Genomic DNA, 17,620 nt, shown 5'->3' on the forward strand with positions numbered 1-17,620 from the left:
TCCTTTTCATTACTTTCTCTCTTAAAAAGCAGCTGATTCTTTAAGAATAGCCACGACTTTAACTTTTTTGTTTGTCTCCATTTTTCTTTTGGCCAGAAATGTGGGTGTTTAAAAGGAAAGCAAAGCCATGGCCTTTTGAATACCTCACTGAATTAGTCAGCTTCTAGACAGGAAACATGTTACAATTAACACAATTTAACAGAAAAGAACACAACTAAGAGACTATTCACAGGGGTGTTGGCAGGACCCAGGCAGCTAGCAACACTGGGAAACCATTCTACCCAAGCCCTGCAGGGCATTGGAAGGCAACATGACCATTAGAGGCCTATGCCACCCTGAAGCAATAAAAAAGAAGCTGTCGGGCTCTGATTAAACCTGTCATTCTCATCCTCAGGCTCATTCTACAAGGACATTCCTTAAATCCTTTTATGAATCCCAGACCACTGAGGACCCTCCCATCCTTCATCATCTCCTATATCACCAGGGAATTACTACACACTATTTGGATAAGTCCAAATTTGTCTCCCATCTTGAGTCTCTCCTGCTCAGTGGGGGCTTCCAAAGACAAACCAAATCGACACAAAATGAAACAAAGAGCAAAACCCCAAGAAACAATCCCCTTTGCTATTTCCCCATTGCACAATGGACTCACTCCTGCCTTTCTGCCCTTTTCCCGGGTTGGTAAAACCTTTTCTCTATGCCAAGCCTACTGCTTTGCCTTTGTATTTGCTGCTAGGTTTTATAATCATTATTGAGAAGGACATATCCATAGTGTACCTTCTTTCACCTACTCAGGGAGATTCCTTATTTTGCTCTACATTTTTGGTCTTTGTGTCTTTCAATGGCTAATCGATTTTACTTCTTCCGAAATTAAACAGAGTGTATGTTAAATGGCTACAAATATCTTCAGTATTAATCTAGACTTTGACCCACTCAAGACCTGCTTAACCGGGTTCCAATACCTCCTCACTTTCTCCTTTTATGGCACTCCTTAACCTCATATGGGGGGCAGCCATGACTTCTACTTTTCTAATGTACCATTAAAATCATCAACAGCTTAGTGTTTTTCTTATCTCCTGCCTCAATACTGAATGTGTCATATTTTCTTTGTGGGATCTAGACCTATCTCTGCTGCCCAGCCAATAGAACTGAAATATGAATCTTGCCATCTATCCTCCTCAAATTACATTTAAGAGTAAGAGTATATATTCCTACAATTGTATACATCTCCAGCCCAAACAAAACGACCCGAGGCTATTGCAGTGTTAGTTTCTTTTGGCCTCATTTGAGCCATAGGTACAGAGTGGGGAGGCCTTATGAATGCCCAGACCTCCCTGGAACTCACAAGGCAAATAACTACAATAGCCATGAAGTTTCAGTAATATGGGACCAATTAGATTTTACTTATAACTGTCCTACTTCAGACCTATCATGCTGTGGATTTACTTATAACTGCTTAAGTCAGAGCCTGTTTATGGTAGAATACATGAAAAACCTTTGTTTTTAAAAGACAAAAAGTTTGAACAAGTACAACAAAATCTCCAAAAATACCATCAAAAACACTAGTGATTTTTCAAAAGCAAAGAATAAAATGGAACCTTGGCTCGTGGGTTTTTAAAGATTTATTTTTATTGCATGTGTTAGTGTTTACCTGAATGTGTGTATGTATGTGCACCACATGTATGCTTAGAGCTTGTTGAAGCCTGAAGAGGGCATTGGATCCCTTGGAACTAGAGTTACAGATAATTGTGAGCCACCATGTGGGTAGTGGGAACCTAACCCGGATCTTCTCCAAGAACAACCAGCACTCTTAAAAACTAAAGCAACTCTCTGGTCCTAACTGGTAAATATTTAATAAATGTCTGTGGGCCTGTGAGATGGCTCAAAGCGTACATATGTTTGTCTCTGGTCCCTGCAAACCAGTGGGAGGAAAGAATGGGCCCTTGCAAGTTGTCTTCCAGCCCATCATGTTTAGGTTTATCAAACAGGAAGAAGAATGTAATACAGACTCTGTCTTTTCTCTCTTCCTTCTGATTTTTATTACTTCTGGTCAGACTCAACAGAAAGCACAAATGAGCAGCCCCAAGTGGATAGATACATCTATGGATGTCCGTCTCCCAGGGTAGAGCTTGGTAAAAAAGTTGAAATAATTTAGGGAGAAGAAAAGAAAAGAGGAAATACTGTCATTTTAAATGTTCTCTAGAACTACAGAAAATTCAAAACAGAACCATATATGGCTGGGCAGCTAAAAATATCCCCAAGCCTACTTTGCTATACTTTCCTACTTCTCACTTAGTTTAAAAAGTGCTCTATTACAGGGATGTGCAAATTTGTCTTATAAAGGCTTTGATAGTACTTTAGACTTTGGGCTTAAAAGGCAAAAATCATAAAAAAGATTAGATATTTTTAGTTCCTTAAAAATGTAGTATTTAAAAAAATATATAAAATAGTCACTCAAATTCAATGCGCTGGATTTGACCTATGGGCAGCAGCTTTGTCAACCTCTGACGCTCTAATTTCTGCTCTCCGCTTTTAATGTCCTGACCTCTCACACTAGGATCCCGAGCTGAGATAGAACACCAGCTCATGCCAGCGGCTGAAGTGATCCGTCGGACTTTGAGAAGAGGCTGGCGCGAGATTGCAGAGTCTAGCAATCCCGGAAGCAAACCTGGAAGCTAGGAGGAGGAGGAGGAGGAACTGTTTTCTACCGTGTTTCCACCAGAAAGTGCCCTTTTCTTTGCGTTCTCCTATCCTTGGTTATGCTCAGTTCAGTTTCGTCGTCTGCTAGTTAAGAGTGACCTTTCACTCAGGAAACAGAATACTAATTTGCTACCCTGCCCTTTATGAAGCAAGCCCGGGGAAGCAGTCCGCTCCACCCGATTTGATCTCACACCCATTCTTCAATAAATATTCAGGGCTTGTGGACTAATGGACTGAAAGATAAGAGCAGTGATGATACAAGTTTAGGACAGGAATGTTCCCTTTAGATGAGACAGTCCCCAAAGGAAAGTGAATGTGTACCCACGGGGAAAGCATAGCCACACAAAAGCCGGCCTATTTCAGGGAAACACAAATGTCAGAATTACAGACCAGCGTGTGGCATGTTTGAACAGTAGGAAGCCAGATAGAAGTCACAATCTCGCCACCCCAATACCGAACATCAGATTTGGTAGACATGTATTGGTTATTGCTGAGTGAAGATGACTCACTTCTCTCAAGTGGTTGTGAACACTCTTTTTTTTCCCAGGAGGGCCCAGAATTGTATTAATTCTGTGTGCTTCAATTCAATGTGTGGTTCCCCCTTTTTTAAGCATATGTATATATGCTCAAACCCTAGAAACAAGAGAGCCGGCTTGGCACTCAGTAAGCATTTTATTCAAGTCTGCAATCTCAGAGAGGCTCTCAGACACGACCGATCCCGTCGGGCTAGCAGGTGCAGCCTGCGGTCCAGTCCCGGGACTTCCAGGACTGGGAGCTGCTGCGGGCTGGCCGGGGCTGGGCGCGGCAGGCACACCAGCGAGGAGGAGGCGGTCTGGCTCGCACGCCTGTGCGTGCGGTGCAGCCCTGCAGCTCCCGCCCCCCGCCGCTGCCGCCGCCGCCGCCGCCGCCGCCGCCTTTCTGTCTCCTCTCTCCCTCCGTACTGGACTCCGGTGCATTTCCGGCCCGGGGGAATTTGGCTTCGACCCGGCCGGGGCGCGCGGGTGGCTGCGGCCGGCCCGCGGGGTGGGCGTGCGCCGAGGTCTCCGTGCGCCCGAGGCCGAGCGGCCGCCATGGCCGATGTGAGTGTCGATCAGTCCAAGCTGCCGGGCGTGAAGGAAGGTAAGCCGGGCCTCGCGGGTCCTGGGGAGCGGGGTGGCCCGGGCTGCGCGGGGTTGCGCGGGGCTGCGCGGGGCGCGGGGCTGGCCAGGCGCGCGGCGACCCGGCCTGGCTAGCCCGGGGCTGCGGGAGGTCCTCGGCCCGGGCCGCGCGGCCTTGTTCTGTCCAATGGACGCTGAAATGTAGTAGAAACCACAGCCCAGGCAGGCAGGCCGGGGCCAGGGGGCGTTCAGAGTGGAGCCTTTGTTTTGAAACATGACCCTCTCCTTCTGCTCTTTCTGCTCCCCTCTTCTCCCTCCTTCTCTCCCTTCTCTCTCCCCTCCTTCCCACTCCCTCCTTCTCCTAGCCAAGTGTCTGGCTGGCTCTTTCTCACCTCTCGAAAGGTTTTAACATTGCAGGCTGGCAATGGCCTTAAATGGATGGGCCCCCATGTCCTTATAAGCCTGTCTCCCCTTCTTTTTAATGAAGACCAGAATGAAGGGAGTGTTGTGACCCTTATTTTTCATGGCTCCCTACATTGAAGTCCAGGAAAATAAGGTTGACTAGTCCTGGCCAGGCCTAGCATTGCAAATAAATAGTCTTCATCACATGCCCTGGGGCCTAGCTTTTTTTTTTTTTTCCCCCCTTTTTTAATTATTTTGGTTACTGACTCACCTTAACCTCCCTGGTTGGCTCACTAGGAAGCATTGATGTTCCAGACTTAAGCATTTCAAAACCCAGACTGTTCATGAGTGCTGTTGGAGAGCCAGAAGTTCTAAAGGGCCTTTGTTGTGGATCCCTCTTGTTGCATCTGGGATCTGTGGCCAGCCATGGGGAGTGTGGAAGTGATAAAGAGTTTTGTTTTCTTGGGACTTGAGGTTTAATTGCTAACTTAATGTGACTCAGATGGTCTTGCTCAGGCCAACCTAGAAATCCCAAGACCATTAGTGACTGCTTGGCTGCATTTGCCCCAGAGTTTCAAAGGAACCCAGTGACTGGTAGTCAATGATGTTATGTTCAAAGTGTAGTAGATTTGGATCTGCTCCTTTGTTTCTAAAGGGTAATAATGTCCCCAGGCTAAGCTTTCAGTGTCAGTATTTTTCCAGCATTTAGGTTCCTAGCTTGACTATGGTTATTACAGTTTTTAGTTCACCGAGACTAGAGAGCTGAATGTTGGGGAAGACAGATGGGTTCTTTACCGTGAGACCTGTCATAGAGCTGCTTGTCTCTCAGAGGTTGTCTCTTGCCAGATAGGGGTTTTGTGTACATATGTGTTGGTTGGTTTTATGTCTGAAGGAAAAGTGTTCCCTTGGTAGTACTCTCCTTGTTTGTGGGTGTTGTGGAGGAGGATGAGACTTGGAGTTCAAACAAAGCCTGACACACCAAGTTTCAGCTCCCTGGTGCTGTGCCTTCCCCCAACCCTCCATCTTGTATCAGTGGCCTGGAAAGAACTTAATGTTTGTGTGCGCTCTGAAACCCTGAGGCCTCCTGATTTCTTACCAAGATGTGCCTCATTCGTGCTATTATCTTCTTTCTCAAGGAGTTCCACACTTTCCATCTAAAACTGTTTTTCATTCCCAAACACTAAGAGTTTTAATACATTCCAAGTGGTTTTCCTTCTGGATGATATGCCTGGCAATCCTGTTTGCATACTCTGATAAATTGATGAGGAAATTTAGTGTGGCTCTTTCACGGGTCTTTGTTAAGTTAGAATTTGCTACTTGCTCCCTTGGAAGGCCTCAGAAGCTGTTGAGATCATTGTCCTTGGGAGCACCTGCTTCTCTGGCTTGTAAGATCATCAAAGGACATGATGGGTTTACTAGTAGCACCCCCACATTGGGGCGATTTTGATCTGGGAAGTAGTCAAGTCTAATAACTTGTATCTTTCTTTAATGTAATTCTTAATTATGCCCCAGTTGCCACCTAACAATATCTTCCCCCTAATTAAAGAGATCTCGAAGGTGCCCATGATGAAGCAGAGCATGCCCTGATGCTGTGTAGTCTGCAAACTCTTACCTAAGTCCAAGGGACTTAGTAGCACTTTGATTATTATTTTGGTTCAGGTTTTTGAATCTCATTAAAAAGATTTCTATCTGTGTTTTCCATTCTTCTTTTGAGTTTAAACCTTGGTGAGTTTATGTACAGTTACAGTTGACATCATGGGTGGTTCCAATAGAGGCTGGGACCAATGTGAGTGTGTAACCCTTCCTACTGCCCCTTCTTTAAGAGAGGGTAGGACACTTTGATTTTTGATGTATCAAGAACAGATATCAGGGTACTGGCATATTTCCAAGTCTTCTTTCCTAGGTTATGGTTTTATGGAGGTAAGAGCTTCCTTGGGAAGACCCTTTATACACACAGCTGGGAAGTGTATATGCTCAAAACCAACAAATTAGGAGACAGAGAGATCTGAGTTTATACAGGTGAAAAGAGTTGAGGCAGTTAAACGTCAGTACATTCCTGTTTCCTAATCAAAGTAGATTTGGAGCATCCATATACTTTTGTAATGGAACAACTCTTCTCTGTCAGTCTTCTCTTTCCACTCAGTGGTTCTCCAAGTTTTGTTTTGTGTTCTTATTGTTCAGATACAAGGCTCATCATTTGCCTCATCTGTAATAATCTGCACCCTCCACCCCATTGTGTGCATGTGAGTAGCAACATGCTTAACTTCTAAAATCAGTGCACCCAGGAGTGACCCATTTTTAGCGTATAGGCCCTGTTTATGAGCCAATTCTTTTTTATAATCAATAAAATTTAATAAAGTTTTAGAAATAGCTATACAAAGAGTCATACCTAGAAAGTGCTGGTTGATTTTCAGTCTAAGACTCCCAGGTGGCACAGTGGGGTAAATTAAATGAATGGTGTAACTTCAGAACTTCAAGAGGAAGATATTTAAAACAATACCTGGCACGGTAAAGTACCCTGTAGTTCCAGAGATCCAGCACTTAATGCCTGCCATTTTGGCAGCTGATGTGGTGTCAGCATTTGTCTGGTTCCAGGGTGAGTTTACCTTTCTTTTTCTTCAAAGATCCACAGCAGATTGTGCCATGTTTTAATGAGACCCTGATTAGTCTCTTTGGAACATTTTATTTATCTCACTGTATTCTCCTTATCCACGTTCATGGCTTTTATGGAGCCAGCAAGTATTCAGGCAGTATTTGAATATGTGATTGAATGAATAACTGAATGAGTACACGTATTTTAGATGTTCCCTGTATGTTTAGAAAGTCTACCGTAGTGTAACGCTTTCAGATTCCTTCTCAGACTATAGGCTTCTGAAGCCAGAGTTCCTTTTAGTTGTATCACACACCAATAATGCCACCATTGAGTTTAGAAGGACACACACTTCTACATGTACATATATACACATTTGTGTAAATATATATCTTGTAAGTAGAATTCATCTAATATAAACATGTAAAACATACAAAGAAGAAATTTCTTGCTTTATATTCTGGCTTTGGGAATAATATTGGAATAAAATTATACTAAAACCATTATTTTTTAAGTACAAAGCAGTGTGACAATTTGGGAGCTGAATGGACAGGTTTAAAAGTAATTTTTTTATTTTATGTATTTGGGTGGATAGTCTGCATGGATGTCTGCACTGTGTGGGTGCTTGGTGCCTGTGGAGCACAGAAGTAGGGCATTGGAACCCCTGGAACTGCCATTATAGAGGGTTATGAGCTGCCATGTGGGTTCTGGAAATTAAATTCATGGCTACTGGAAGAGCACCCAGTGCTCTTAACATTTGAGCCGTCTCTCCAGCCTCCAGATACAGATTTTTAAATAAATCTGCTTGTTGCCATATAAGGTGTGAGGGTAGTTCCATAATACAAGTGTCCTGGGCTACATGGCCATGATCTTGATTGCAATTTATACTGCATGGCGTTATTTATGATGCATGGAGGATTTTTGTTTGTTTGTTTGTTTGTTTGAGACAGAGTTTCTCTGTGTAGTTTTGGGGCCTGTCCTGGATCTCGCTCTGTAGACCAAACTCACAGAGATCAGCCTGCCTCTGCCTCCCAAGTGCTGGGAATAAAGGCATGTGCCACCACCACCCGGCACATGGAGTTGTTTTAAACAACCACCAGATAGAGCTGTCTGTGCAATGCCTGTAACCTCAACAAGCAGGGGGATTATATAGTGAGACCTTTCTCAGAAACAAAACAGACTTGTACATGTTACAGACCTGTGTGTTCTAAAAATACCTCCTGCGGTAAAAGCCCGTCACTTTACTGCACTATGCAGGCAAGTGATAGTTTCTTGAATGAATAAGTGCAAGTTGTTTGTAAAATAGAAAACAACAACAATAACAACAACAACAACAACACACACACACACACACACAGACACAGACACACAAAACCCCACAGTCCTGCAGGTAGAGAGAGTATAATTGCCATTTATCGAACATAAAGCTCACTGTCATTTTTAAAAAGATCGAATGGAAAGCACTACAAACTGTGTATACTGGCAAAGTATTTCTTTTCATTATGAAACTCCAGGAACCAGAGACGGGCAGTGAGTAGCATGACTAAACAACTGACGTCATTAGTGGGATTTGCTGCTGTCAGTCTCCCCCTTCCCAGCCCTCCATTCCCACCCCTCCTCCCCACATTTTCTTTGGAATTGTTGTGTGGATGTGTAAGTAGAACTTCTGAAGTGCTTCCTGTAGTGTTGCCATGTTCAAAAAGTGGAATGAAAATTATGCATGACTAGACCGTTTCAGGGGTTTTTCTGAGGAGTTATTTTGGGGATAATGCTTCCTATGATGCTTCATAGCCTTTATTTTTTAACTGAACCTTTTTCTTTTCTTTTTTTTTAGTGCTCATGTTTGAGCAAATAAATTATTGCATGAGTTACTGAAAGTCACACTTCTGCCTCAGTGTTTCTCTGCTTGAAAAAAACAAACACTTGTATTTTCTTGTATACTCAGCCTTCATGAAAGGGTTAATGTTAAAGGATATAAACTGTCTACAATTAAACTTTTTAAGGGAGTAAACTTAAGGGAAATCATAGTTCATGGTCATTCCTTACTTCCTATATGCATTTTCCAGATAAATGAATTTTACTTCAGTGACCAAAAGCACTTTAAGAGGTAGTCACTGTTAGTGCCATTGGATGGACTATTTTAACTGATGACACACTTAAAGGTGTCCTTGCTTCATAAATAGACAATCAGGACACCTAGATCTATGATAAGACTTACAAAGGATAATTAGTTTTATATTTGGGAGGACTATGTTTCGGAGATTATTTATATCTAGGAGATTATTCAGATGCTTGAAATAAGAAACTAGTGTAAAGGAGTGTTCAGATCCTATTTTTTTTAAACAGATGACAAATAAGAACTCTTTCCTTTGACACCATTTCATTTAAATACACATACACACTCACATACTCACGAACATGAAGATGTGTGCACAGGGTAGTTGGTGACCATAGTGTCATGAACTACACAAGGGTTTACACAGTCCTTGTTTACATATTGTTCCTCTTCTCTCTTTTCCTTTGCTTCCTTTTTCAGTAGAGTTCAATGAGTTATGATTTACATATAGTAAAGTATCATTTGTTTCAGTGTATGGTTGTGAATAGTTGTGGAGTCTATTTAAAAAGTTTGCCTAGTTTTGTAAATAGACTTCTAACTGAAGTTGGACAATTCTCTATATATTCTGAATGTACATCAATACAATTTACAAATGAAGTCAGTTTTAAATTTTCATTTAATATCACAGCATTGTATGCAGCTTTATTAAATACCCATATGTAACCCTTTAAATGACAGATACATCTCTTGGAGATGGTTCCAGGAAGTTGTCTTCATGCACAAGACTACGTATACATTGAGCAAGTGAACAGAGGGTACTTTCTGAGGTTTTAGTGGTGCAAAAGAGAATTTGATTTATAAAAGCTGTAAATTGAAATTTCAGTAAGTGACGTGTTGTAGGGGCAGTCATGGCTGAGACGGTTCTTTATAAAGTACAAACAAAGATATCTTTAAACTTAGTATGAACACTATTATAACTTTACTTTGATATCAAACTCAGGGCTTTACTCTTGCCAGGCAGGTGTTGATATCAAACTCAGGGCTTTACTCTTGCCAGGCAGGTGTTCTACCACTGGCTTACAGACCTAGTCCCAGGAGACCCAGCTTTTAAAATAAATTTGCTCATTTTATTTTTAGCTTATTTCTCAGTAATTGGCTGCATTCAAAATCTCTTATGTGCATTTGCATAGGTGAAGTATTACTTCAGAGACTTTGCCAGAGGTGTACCTAGACCAGTTTGCCATCAAACCTTGAAAGCTTTGCATCTGATAGACATTTGCAGAAGCTCCTTAATGACAGATAGCACAGATAACCAGGAAGGTCAACACTGGACTTCCTTGCTTTGTCTTTGTACTGAGTCTTCAAGATGGGGTTAGTTTCCTTCAGTTTACTCTAGACATGAATGCAATAGAAGTGTGAATGGCATTGGTCTGTGCTTCCCTCTCTTCTGTCTCTGCGTCAATGGCATAATCAGTCTTGTTTCCTGACTGTATTGGCACTCACTAAGAATCACATTCTCTAATTTTGAGGACACTGGGAAACGAAGCAGAGAAGGGACTCAGTTAAGGCTCTGTTAATTCCCTTTTGTAGTTCTCATTTGTCCTCACATCTGGGCTAGCAACTCTTTTAGAAAGTGTCAGTGTCTTCAATTATAGGTCACGTTCTGGCTTTGCCTACACAATGCTCCTTGTTTTGTCAGTGACAACAGGATTCTCAGTTGAGGTCTGTTTCTGTTGTTTTCCCAGATGTCTGTTGTCTGGATTCATTTTAAACGGGGCTATATTGTATGTGCAGCTCATTCTTTTATTTTGTTGTTGTTTTTTCCTTTTATTGAAAATAGATTGTTTTCTCACATATTATATTCTGGTTATAGTTTCCCCTCCCTCTACTCCTCCCAGGCCCTCCCCACTTTGTCTCCCCTCCAGACCCACCCCCTTTCTGCCTGTCATTAGGAAAGAACAGGCTTCTAAGAGAAACAACCAAACAAGACAGAATAAAATATAATGAGATAAAGCAAAGGACATCATTTCGATGTTGGACAGGGCAACCCAACAGGAGAAAGAGTCCTAAGAGCAGGTACAAGAGTGAGACACCCACTCATTCTTACACTCTACGAAGTTAAAAGCTGTAATATCTGCGTAGAGGACCTGGTAGGTTCTGTGCTTGCTGCTTCAGTCTGAGTTCATATAGGACTTGCTTAGTTCTCCTGGTGTCTCCATCCCCTCTGGCTCTTACACTTATTTTACCTCCTTTTCCTTGGGGTTCCCTGACTTCTGAGGGGAGAGATTGGATAGAGAAATCCCAATTAGAACTGTGTGTTTCAAGGTCTGTCTTTCTCTGTATAATATCTGGCTGTGGGTCTTGGCATCTCTTTCCATCTGCTGCTGGAGGAAGCTTCTCTGATGATGACAGAATAAGACACTGATCTGTGAGTATAACAGAATATCAGTAGGAGTCATTTTATTGATACTTTGTTTTTTTAAGACCAGTAGTGTTTAGTTTTACCCTAGGTCTTTGGGCTATCTAGTCTCTGGTTCTGGTTACCATAGCAGTGTTGGGTATGGGTTCCATCCCGTAGAGAGGGTCTTAACTCAGATCAGACATTAGTTGGTTGATCCCACAAGTTGTGTGCCAGCCTTGCCCCAGCAGTTTTGCAGGCAGGGCAGATTATAGGGTCAAAGGTTTTGTGGTTAGGTTTGTTTTTACGTTTCTCTATTGGTAGCCTGCAGAGTACCTTCCCACACCAAAATCACTGCTTTTGGTTGCTGACATAAAAGGACTATGGCCTCTAGGTTGCTGTTTCCTCCAAGGTTTCTCTGTTGTCCTCTCACCCATCCTTTGCTCTTGGGGCTCCAGCACCTGAGGCTGCTGGGCCCATGCATGCTGCCAATTCCCTTGCTTGCATGTGCTTTCCAGGTGGCTTGTGTGGCCTCCTTGTATCGCATGTCAGGCATTCTGTGTCAAGGTTGTCGTCACTCATACCAGTTGGTGGGCCATGCATGAGCAAGAAGGTGTCCTTTTGTTTGGTTGTTTTTGTTGTTTTTCCATTAAAGCTCCATAGAGTTGATACTTGAAAGTTATCAACAGGAAGGGGGCATGGAATATGATAACGGAGTAGGATCCTTGTTAGAAACCCTTCCTGGCTGTGTGAATGCAAAGCTTCATTGGCTGGTGAAACCTGAAGGCTATGTGTCTCCCAAGACTGTTCTGATGGTCTTATTTTTAAATTCATAGTTACTAAGTGAAATATAAAGTATGCACTCTAAAAAATGCAGTAGAAATGATTGAGACCTCATGCATTCATTACCAGGTTTATGAAGACTTTCCTTGTCTTTAGCTTTCTTTCTGCTTGCTCTCTACTTATGGGATTCTCTGTGTATTTCCTAAAAATGTGGGGAACAGATGGTGAACTGATTTTGCCACAAGGGAGTGCTAAGAAATATGTACATTTCTGATTCCCCATTAGCAATATATAGCTATCATTTTTATTTTTACTTAAGATCAGGTGTAGGAGGTTACTCCTTTGCTATCTATACCCAATTCTGCTGTATACCTTTCCTGTAACTGAGCCTCCCCTAGAATTATTTTGCAACATTTGTTTTTACTTAATAGTACATTCAGTTTGACATCCGCTTGCAGGGTAAAATTTCGGTTCTGTGGAGAAACTTCTTTGTAAAGGAAATTACCTTGTGCTTAGATCTGTAATACCTGGTTTTGTCTCTCCTTTACTATAACTCTAGCAATGTTCTCAACCTGTGGGTCATGACCTGGTTGGGGTCGAAGAAACTTTTCACATGGGGTTGCCTAAGATCATCAGAAAATACAGATATTTACATTACGATTCATAACATTAGCAAAATTGCAGTTATGGAGTAGCGATGAAAATAATCTTATGGCTGGGGTCACCACCACATGAGGAACTGTAATGAAGGGTCACAGCATTGGGAAGGTTGAGAACCATTGCTCTAGCATCTCAGAAATGAGTCCTGTCTTCTGGTTCCCATTTCCTTATCTTTTCCTCAGAGCTAATGTTTCCTGGGCCAAATCCGTGAGCTTGCCGCGAGAGTTCTCCTAGAACTTGACATTTTGTGCAGTAGAGTGGTGGACGTTTTGTCTGCTGTCACTGCTGTCCAGGTCACTTTGTGATCATGCCAGCATTGTTTCAGTGAGCCCTAATCTTAGCCCTCTGCCTGAAGTCAATGTCTCCACTTTGCACATGGAGCCTTTCTGCAGTCACAATCCTTGGCCTACCTAACCTAGCTCAAGTGATTCTCTGGAAGTCTGAGCCATCCCTTTCCCATGTGTCTCCTGAGCCCCCTGTGAAGTACTTACTCCTGGAACAGCCTGCCCATTCTCTGAATGGGCTACTGGTCTGTTGACTAGGCCACAGCTGACTGCTCTCTCTAGGTTTTACAGTTTTGTACACTAGATAGTACTCCAGAAAACGTGTTTTCTGGGCAGGATGATCTGGTGTAATTGAACTACTAGTCGGGTAAGAGCTAGGATCCTGCTCATGAATCCACTAGGGTAGCAGTGGGAACAAGGATTAAATCGTGTTTACTTTTCCATACACAAATTGTCTCATCTTTCAGATATCTAAAGAAGTTTTGTATTTGGGTTTATTCAAGGGACTAGTCTAACCTGTTTACAGATTAATGTTAGTATTTCGAGACCCTGGTAAAATATGTACATTATTCAGTAATTAATGTACCAGTTTCATTGTTGATACTAGAAAATATGGTCTTTTAGATAGTGTTGCATTTAAACTCAGAATTCTTATGTGTACCATTTTCTCCATTAGTATTATTATTAGATAAAGGACATTAAAAATAACATTTAAGATAAATAGGTAAATTAAGTGCTTTTAAAAATAAAGGGAGATAATAGCAAATAATTTGAAAGCTTTAAATAAAAACAAAAATTATGTGCAGGTTGTAAATTTATAATGGTTTATGATGAAAAGAAGGGGAAATAATATACAAAGTAGCTCAAGGGTTTTTTGCTTCAGTTATGTTTAATTTGTGCTTATTTTAGAATGATCTCATTTAGTTTAAGTGTCAAAAGAGAACTTAGCACTCCTTTAGAAACGCAAATGTTATAAGTGTATCCTTGGGAATTCCTTGTCTGAATACAGTGTATTTTGATCTTATTCACTCCCTCCCACTCAGCTCTTTTCAGACCCTCTTCCCTATCACATACCTCCCAACTGCTTCTCCTCATTTCCCCTCTTCCTTTTTAAACGTGTTTCCTTTTAAGAATTATTTTGACTACTTTTGGTTCTCTGTATATATGTGTGTCAGTGTGTGGGTGTGTTTACATGAATACAGGTTCTGTGGAGGTCAGAGGCCTAAGGTAATTCTGGAGCTGGAGTTATAGGTGCTTATGAGCATTCTGATGGTGCCTGGAGCTGAATTTGGGTCTTCTGCCCAATCTCTTAACTGAGAGGCCCTCCCCTCAGTGGTCTCTCCCCTTATAATAAGAGTCAAATTTGTTCTGCACTCATGTTTATGCAGGGGCAGACATCATTAGAGTTGAGTGACCAATGTGTATTCATCTTCTTGCAGGGTGAGAGATGAGGATCAAGTTTCCTTCATCTACATGTAGCTACTCAGTTTTCCGTGCATCATTTGTTGAAGGAGCTGTCTTCTTCAATGTGTATCTTTGGTATCTTTGATGAAAAATGGCTGTAGGTGTGTGTTTTTCTATCTGGTCCTTTGATCTGTATGTCTGGATTGTGGCTGTGCCATGCTGTTTTTACTACTGTAGTAGTATAGCTTGAAAACGGGGATGCAGACTCCTCCAGCAGTGCTGTATTGCTCAGGACACTTTTGGCTCTCCTGGATGGTTATTGCTTCCCTATGGATGTAAGATTGTTTTTGTTTGTTTTGTTTTTTATTTCTGTGAAGAGTTGTAATTGGAATTTTGATGGATTTACGTGGAATCTGTAGTTTGCTTTTCACAATATTCTACCAATCCATAATCTTGTATTTTCTTTACATTTTAAAGTTTTTATTTCATAGGTCTTTCATTTCCTTGTTATGTTTATCCCAAGGTCTTTTACTTTATTTAGGGTATTGTGAATGGGATTATTTCCTTGAATCTTTCTCAGTGATTTTGCCTTTGGTTTGTTAGTTTTGTAGCTGGTCATTTTACTGAAAGTATTTATCAGTTCTAGAGTTGCTTTGGGGACCTTGGGATCTCTCATGTACAGAATAGTATTATCTGCAAAGGGATACTTTGACTTCCTCCTCCTCCTCTATATCTAATCCCTTTTATTTCTTCTCATTTTATTCCTGTAGCTGGGAATCCATGTGCTTTAGTGAATAGAGTGGACCCTTTGTCTTGTCCCTGATCTCAGTGGGAATGCTTTGATTTTTGCAATTACACGTGATAGTAGTCCTAAGTTTATGGTATAAAGCCTTCATTGTGTTTAGATGTGATTCTTGTGTTCCTAGTCTTCCCCAGGATTTTCTTTTATCATAAGTGGATGTTTTATTGTACCAATGTGATGATTTCTGTCCTTAATATATATATATATGTGAGTTACACCCATGTCCCTAACTTGGTCTTTTGGATGTGTACTTGAATTTCCTTTACAAGCATTTTGTTGTCAGTTTTGCATCTTTGTTGATTAGGGAGATTATGTTACAACTGTTTCGGATATGTCTTTACGTGGGTTGGTATTGGCTGATATTGGCTTTGTCAAAGGCTTGGAAGTGTGCCTCCCATTGCCATTTTACAGAATAAAGTTTGGAGTGTTGATGTTAGTTCTTCCTCGACGGTCTGATAGACTTCTGTACTGAATTAATCTAGACTTGACTTTGTGTGGTAGGAGATTTTAGTAGACTTCTGTACTGAATTAATCTAGATCTGACTTTGTATGGTAGGAGATTTTAGTAGACTTCTCTACTGAATTAATCTAGGTCTTACTTTGTGTGTAGGGAGATCTTAATTGCTGCTCTTACCTCATTGCTCGCATAAATCTTTTCACGATTTACTTCATCCTGGTTTAGTTTTTGTAGATCTCCTCCCATTTCTTTAACATTTTTTGGTATAGTTGAAATGTAAAGTTTTAAGGGATGTCATCATGATTTTTTAAAAAAATTTGTTGTCTTTTAATTTCTCCTGTTTCTTTCCTGATTTTACCAGCTTATGCCTTCTCTGTCTTTCTTTTGGTTGATGTGTGCAAGGGTTTGTCAGTATTTATCTTTTCAAAGAACCAGCTCTGATCTGTTTATTCTTATTGTTTATTTCATTTCTATTTCATGAATTTCTAACCTTATCTTCATTATTTCTACCTGTCTACTGCTTTTGGGATTGGTTTGTTTTTGTTATTCTAATGGCTTAAGATTCATTATCAGGTTATTTAATCCTAGGAATTTTTAACATTTCTTTCTTGATTCCTCAGTGTACATTTCATCTTTCCATAGTGTGTTGTTTAGTTTCCATGATTGTATAGTTGCTGTAGTTTCTCTTGCTGTTGGTTCCTAGTTACATCTCACAGTGGTCAAATAGAATACATGATGTTACTTCAGTTTTTATTGATTTGTAGAGACTTTGCTTTGTCCCATATATGATGTGCTTTAGAGAAAGTTTGATGGATTGCTGAGAAGCATGGATTCCTTTTGTCTTGTGGTCAAAATTTCACCCTGGGCAAATTTGTTTTTGCCAGTCCTATACTTGTCTCTTTTGGGTTTCTAGCTCCTTTTCTGTGTAGAGTTTTCACATGGAACTCCTTGGCACAAACAACTGTGAGCTCGAGACAGCAGATTAACGACAGCAGGGCCATCAGCCAGGACCGCTGTGTGGTGCCTAAAGAATTGTGGAGAGCATGTGTCTACTTCCCAGGGTTTGTTACCCTTGTTGAGGCACTGTGATGACTCTGGCAGCAGTCACTGTAGACCCATTCTGTGAAGGGGGACACTGCACTGCTTGGTGGATTGCATGGAAGAGCTCTTGTACCCAGTGTGCAGTTAATTGCCAGCCTGAGTTGCCAGATTCTGCACCTGTGAGTCTGATGTATTTGGTGCATGCAGTCCCAGCAACAAGTAGGGTCCCTTGGTAGAGGACAGTTTTGGGTCTGGTGGCAGAGAAACTTTGTTGGTGGCGCATTGATCAAATGGATTCTGGTGCTAGAGAAGCAGCTGGTGGAGAGAAAATACTCCTGTTCCCCTTGTTTCCTAACAATAATCAGCCACTCATTCTGACATGGCTTCTACTCTACTATCTTACCTGGAAAAAATTTCTATTTCTAAGGAGAGATATAAGCCTTTTTAAGTCCCTAAATAATATTTATTTATTTTTGGTGCAGGGAGGGCATTGAACCATGGGCCTCTGGAAATGCTAGGCAAACACTGTACTGCTGATCTATCTATCAGCCCTTCCTCCAAATAATTCTTATCTTTTATGTAACCAATGACAGTGTAGTTTAGTAGTAGAGCTTTTGATTTGGCTCCAATACATAAAACAGAACAAAACAAAAATACCTATAATACTCACACATGTACACACACACACACACACACACACACACACACACACACACGGACCTGGACACAGCCACCCTCTAGAGCAATAAAAGTGAAGTCTATTCTCTGCATCAGAAAAGTATGTGGACATCTTGTCTTTCTGTTAAAGATGTAGATAGTCCTTTTCTGTTCAAGATGCAGGCAGCTGGCTAATTTGACACAAATTAGAGTCTTTGAGGAAGAGGGAGCTTCAACTGAGAAAATGCCCCCACCTGCCAGGCTGTTAGCAAGCGCTTTTAATCCCAGC

At 41.4% G+C, this 17,620-nt stretch overlaps 1 protein-coding gene across 2 annotated transcripts in view; it reads left to right on the plus strand.

Moving 5' to 3' along the window:
* Positions 1–3,562: 3,562 nt before the first annotated feature.
* Ccdc50 (coiled-coil domain containing 50) overlaps positions 3,563–17,620 on the plus strand; it is a 66,675-nt gene continuing 52,617 nt past the window's right edge. For both annotated transcript variants that reach the window (XM_036203615.1, XM_036203613.1), the window contains exon 1: positions 3,563–3,819. In XM_036203615.1, coding sequence (XP_036059508.1) covers positions 3,771–3,819 — 49 coding nt within the window. In that variant the 5' untranslated portion in view covers positions 3,563–3,770. The remainder of the gene's footprint in view (positions 3,820–17,620) is intronic.

The sequence above is a fragment of the Onychomys torridus genome, chromosome 12 (assembly GCF_903995425.1).
Source record: "Onychomys torridus chromosome 12, mOncTor1.1, whole genome shotgun sequence".
Lineage (NCBI taxonomy): Eukaryota > Metazoa > Chordata > Mammalia > Rodentia > Cricetidae > Onychomys > Onychomys torridus.